We start from the raw sequence: 5707 nt of genomic DNA on the forward strand, positions 1-5707 counted from the left end.
ATTGCTACTCAAAACTAGCCCAAAACTAGCCCAATGGCATTTCGAGGGGGGTCCCCCGGTAAAAATCACATTCAGAGGTGTAAAATACATGTTTTTTGGCGGGGTTATTGGGGTCGCTTCAACCCGCGGACATGAAAAACAACCCACAGCAACAGTGTTAAAGTAGTCCAATTGCGGGAAAACCGCGGACTTGGCAGCACTGGTCTGCCGCTTTAAATTCTCGAGCTCGTTACAGCAGGATGGATTCTGATTGGCTGTCAATTTTTTTTTTATCGTTCATCAGCTGGAGAAAAATAGTTTTGAAAGTGATTCCAACGATATCATTTCTCTTTGTCTTTATCGTTATAGTTGTGGTGTGGACTCTGCTATTCTTTAATATTGAGAACGATTTTTAGAACTATATCTTTATCGTTATCTTTATAGTTATCATCCTTGGTGTGAATGGGCCTTAAGAGGCAATGTAGTGTTTCCTTGGGGGGTTGAGGTCAGTCTTAGCACTTAAAGTGTGGGGTCGGTTAAAACCTTGAGCCCATTTACCACCAATCCCTCGGATCTGGCCTAGCAGGTCTCATCCAGCCTACTGTAAGATTCCCAGCGAGAAGAGTCTCGCCATTTGCGCACTTCGATTTCTCGCCTTGAGCAGTCTTATGACTCAGGCCTGGCCATTAAGAATTAGATGGAAGTTAATCATTAACCATTTTAAGTACCAGCAAGCCCGTAGTAACAGACTGAACTTTAATTTTGAGCCTGTCAACTCAAACGAACGGCACAGCTGCTGTCAGGCCTTTTTTAGCCCTCAAGGTGGTGTTTAGAGCCTCAATTGAATTCCCAGGTGATCTGGCTCTTGTCACCCCCTTGGCAACCTGCTTGACGACCCTTTTGTTTTTGCCCATTTTGGCTCAAACAAAGCTGGATCCCACCCCAATCCCACAAGCTGTAGTACAGGCAGCTCTGGTCTAATTGTCACAAGACACCGCTCTCGTGAGAGCTTGAGTGTTGGGATGAATCTTTTCAGAAGCGAAAAGCAGAGATTGCAATTTCGACTATACAGTAGTTTCTCCCAGATAAACAATCAGGCTGTTTCTGGATGTTAGTTTTGAGAAGAGGAATGGTGGCTAGAAGGAAAGAGTTCCTGCTTTTATAGAGCTTGTTTATCAGTAGAAAATTGCATTAGACTAATATAGTTATGACTTCTGGCATGTGGTTTCCATAGCAACTGGCACACTTTCATAGCATGTTTTTACTATTTTTGTTTTCCAGAGTGACATACATACTGAGGGTACATACTGGCACTTATACACGCTAATTTTCTCTCTAAGCCACACAATGCCACTTTTTGCATGTCACAATGTTGCAGAACTGACAATTAGAGCTGATAACACGAATGGAGAAAATTCTGCCTCTGACCAGACGAACTGTATCTGCTGGCTTGGCAAATCTCATGCTGAATTGTTTATATCTCAGGAACTGGTGTGAAAAGTGCTGAGAATCTTTTTGTTCGTGTGGTTTCTCTAGGCGAAGCACCCGACAACACCCTCAATAAGCTGAAGTGTCCCCACTGTAACTACATTGCCAAGCACCGACGAACACTAAAGAGACACCTGATCATCCACTCGGGCGTGCGTTCCTTCAGCTGCGACATCTGCGGGAAGCTGTTCACTCGCCGAGAACATGTTAAGAGACATTCCCTGGTAAGACTGAAACACAACTTTTTGTATGTGAGTGAATCTCAGAAAAACCTTTCACCTTAACATCTAAAGAATAATTATTTTCAAGATAACTTATTTTAAACCACTACGAATTTTTGCATTGTGACAATTTTCATGGCAATTGAGTAGGCATGACAGACATTCTTTAAAAGTTTTGTGATATTCACCCACAGACTGTTTTCACATCTCACAATACTCACTAATATAATACCTTGCTTCACTCACTAATATCCCCGTTCATTACATTCATTTGCAGGTTCACAAAAAGGATAAGAAATACAAGTGTATGGTATGCAAGAAGATCTTCATGTTGGCGGCCAGCGTGGGCATACGGCACGGCTCTCGGCGCTACGGCGTGTGCGTGGAGTGCGCCGACTCCCACCAAGGCACGCAGGACCTGGAATTCGCCCGCAACGAAAACTTTGATGAGGCCGGAGAGGGAGACGAGGACATGGAGGCGGAAGGGGAGGAGCCTAATGAGATTGACCAATCCAACTGTGAGGGTGATGCGGATGCCACCCCCGAGAAGGACTAATTAAGACATAACCTGGTAGAGAAACGAATCAAAATGCAAAGAAAAAAAAATAGCTGGGAAACAATCAACAATTCCAAAGTGCTATCAAACCTCTTTGTTGCACGTGAAGTTATGACAAAGATATATGTAGATTTGTTAGAGAGGGACTCCAATATTTAAAGATTGTTCTATGTGTCAGAGTCTGGGCTGTGTGCCTGTCAGAGAAAGAGGTATAATGATATATAACAAGAAAATCAGGTTTTTCTGTGATGTATTGTTTTTATTTTGTAGGGGATGAGGGTGTACAGCGTTTCTGAGTTATAATAGGCCAATCATATTAAAAGAAATAATAATTATTTAATTTATGAAGAAAGATATTATGGTCTTATGAAAATGATAGAATTCGTTTTTTGTTTTTTTTATGTACGTCTACTTATTTTCAGTTCATAACTGCGCTTCCTGACAGACCTGATCGTATATTGCTCAGAGGAGGAGCTCGACAAAGAAAGAGCATTATAGAAATTCCGCCTACAGGAAGAGTTTTTGTGTGTGTTTCCTTTCCAGTTAAATGTTGTCATGAAATTATATATTATATATTTTCCTTTTCCCTGCACAAGTCTTGGAACCAAAAATCTGTTTTGTGACTCTTAATTGACCACAGCCATATTTATGATTAAGTTATATGGGGCTGTTAGATCGTGCCAAGCAGAACGCACACCAAGATTTTTTTGCAGGATACAAACTACTGAAAATGCTGAGAAAACACAAAGCAGAGAAATATAAGAAGGAAAGAAAGAAAAAAAGAGAAAATTATAAAATATAAGGGGAATATATTATTGCTAGCTTTATTTGAATCACAGCATCACAGTAACACTTTATAAAGCATTTTGACATTCACTTAAAGCTTGAATTTTGCCAAATGATAGAAATGTTTGGTGCTGTAACGCTTTTATTTTTATTATTATTTTTAAATACTGGACCTACAAGCTGTATATGATGTTAATAATCGTAAAGCCTACTCAACTCAGTTATACTAATCAGCTTTGTATTTTACACTGTTGTGCTAAGGAGCCTATCAGGTATGCTTTTCTGTTTTTAACATCTTTTCTATGAAATGCACATACACACACATACCATTTGTTGTTGTTAAAACTACTGGCAGTACTTGTAAAGATGGAACAACCTGATGTTGTCGACCCTCCTGAGTTGGTTCGTGGTACTGAGCTTACTTTGAATCACTTGAACAATCTGTGTACCGTTTTTGAAGAATGCAGATGGAAAGTGATCATGTGATAATTTCGGTTTCGTTTATTTGGACTTTGTCGTGTGTCTGCTGAGTGGAAAACACTTTGCTTGTGCTGATGTAGAGTGGAAGGTCTATGGAAGTACATAGACGGGCACTTACTGTTCTGCGTTTGATAATTTCTTATTTCCCCAAAGCCGGTCTGGATGGAAATAAATTGAAACTGTTGTGTTTTATTCCATACGGAGCTTTATTTTTATTTTTATTTTTTTGACATTTCATTATTTAATGCTATATATACTATATTGACTCCAAAATGCAATCAAGACTGTTAATTTGTATTTGTCCTACCAAAATCATTGTTTAATTGTTAAAGATAATGTATAAGAAATCCAGGTAAATAATTAGTGTAGATCCTTGCTTGTGTATGTCGTCAGATTTAAATGTTTTTATTCTAAAATCAATCATTCACTTTACCCTTAGATGCATATATTGTTTTATTTGTCCTTCTTTTTGAGGTTTTATTTTGCTTTTGTTCATCCATTGTGTTTTTTATTTCATTTTAAGCACATATATTTTTTAAGAACTATTGTTTGTGGGTTAATTCCTAGGAGCAGGAGTTTCTGTTCATATGCAGTGGATATATTGAAGTGCTATACTGATACAGAAATCGTCTATCTTTCCCTTTACTCGAGATGAAAGTGTATTTTAAAAGCTGTATAGAAGATCCTGTTTGTATTGCTTACCTTCAGATCACTGTGGGAGGGATATTATATATATATATATATATATATATATATGAAAGATTATGAAAAAAAATATATAGATATAGATATTTAATTAGTTGATTTAAATGATGGCTCGTCGCTGCAGTTAACCGGTTTAAAACCTCAGCCTGGCTTTTACTGTTCTCACCGGCCTTCACTCTTTCTGTTCACATGTGCACATTCACCATCATGTCACCATCAAATTATGTTTTTTCTTGTTTTGTCTGTGTATCTGTTCAATTCACATTAATGTACTCCTTTGACTTTATGCTGTATATGGACATAACGGACAAAAAAGGAAAAAAAAAACACTACAGATGAAGGTTTTTTCAGCTGTATTTTGTAAAAGCTGTTTCAAAGATGTATTTTTCAACTCTCTTACAGTGATGCAAACGGGGCCACGGGCTCACCTCAAACACAAATCAAATCAGGTTATTCTTTTTATGTTTTTTTCAAGAATTCAAATGAATAAATTTTCCTTCTCTTTCAATTGTACTACTGTTCCTCTATTATACATTTTAAAATAAAACTTTGATATTTCTCTGTGCTTGTACTGTCTTATTGCACTATTCAGAGGAAGTTTTGAGGGTGCTCAAGGGTGATCTGTCATATCTTGTAGTTTATGAATTCATCAGCGCTGACCTATAAATTGAACACATGCATGTGGATATGCATTGACTTTTATGCTGTTGAGCCTTGCTATATATAGAAAAGGTTCTGATCTTGAAAATTAAAAATCTTGAAATTAAAGCTCAAAAACCACAAGATTCAGTACAGTGGCATTGCTTACATAAGTTACACACACATACTACATGGTTACAGTTCAAAGCAAAAAAAAAAAATATTATCACAATGTTTTTTTTATGTGCACATACTTGCATGCTGTATGCACAATGAATTATCATAATAAAGTAATGTTTTTTCCTGAACTTTTCCAACTTCCTCTAAACATACATGAGCCCCCCCAAAAAAGTTTCTCAGTTATGTTATTTAAGATACTGCAGACTGATATGTTTATATAATATCTACTTCCTTATTTATTTTGCAATTTGTGCAAACATGGGCAAAATGACAACTACTGTTCATCATCTGGTGAATACTTTTGAACCGTGATGTCAGTCAAAGAGGGGAAGTTGTCATCGGAACCCCCAAACATTTGGTGTTTATGAAGAGCCCAGGATGTTCCTCTTCAAGATACAGCAAGACTGATGAGACATGCGTGTGATCCTATATTTCATATTTCAACATCTTATGCCGTCATCACTTCCGTATCGCACTGCACTGCCATCTAGTGGACAGTCCCCGAAACTTGTACTTTGCGTTTATTTATCAGCGACACGACAGCCGCTTAATTCGTTTATATACTTATTTAAATTTAAAGTTACAAAGAAAAAGGATTTTCAACTAATATTTCTGATACAGTCTGATGGATCATGGCCTATATTTGAGTTGTGTGTTTATATATATATATATA

General features: G+C 37.4%; 1 protein-coding gene across 1 annotated transcript in view; it reads left to right on the top strand.

Annotated features, from left to right (window-relative positions):
* The window catches only part of LOC107743826 (zinc finger and BTB domain-containing protein 10-like), a 23236-nt gene extending 18958 nt beyond the window's left edge, over window positions 1-4278 (top strand). Inside the window, exons 3-4 of the mRNA XM_016557251.1 lie at window positions 1516-1691; window positions 1966-4278. Of these exons, the coding sequence (XP_016412737.1) occupies window positions 1516-1691; window positions 1966-2244 (455 nt within the window). The 3' untranslated portion in view covers window positions 2245-4278. The remainder of the gene's footprint in view (window positions 1-1515; window positions 1692-1965) is intronic.
* Window positions 4279-5707: the final 1429 nt, after the last annotated feature.

This window comes from Sinocyclocheilus rhinocerous, unplaced genomic scaffold, assembly GCF_001515625.1.
Source record: "Sinocyclocheilus rhinocerous isolate Xijiao unplaced genomic scaffold, SAMN03320098_v1.1 scaffold46, whole genome shotgun sequence".
NCBI classification, from domain to species: domain Eukaryota; kingdom Metazoa; phylum Chordata; class Actinopteri; order Cypriniformes; family Cyprinidae; genus Sinocyclocheilus; species Sinocyclocheilus rhinocerous.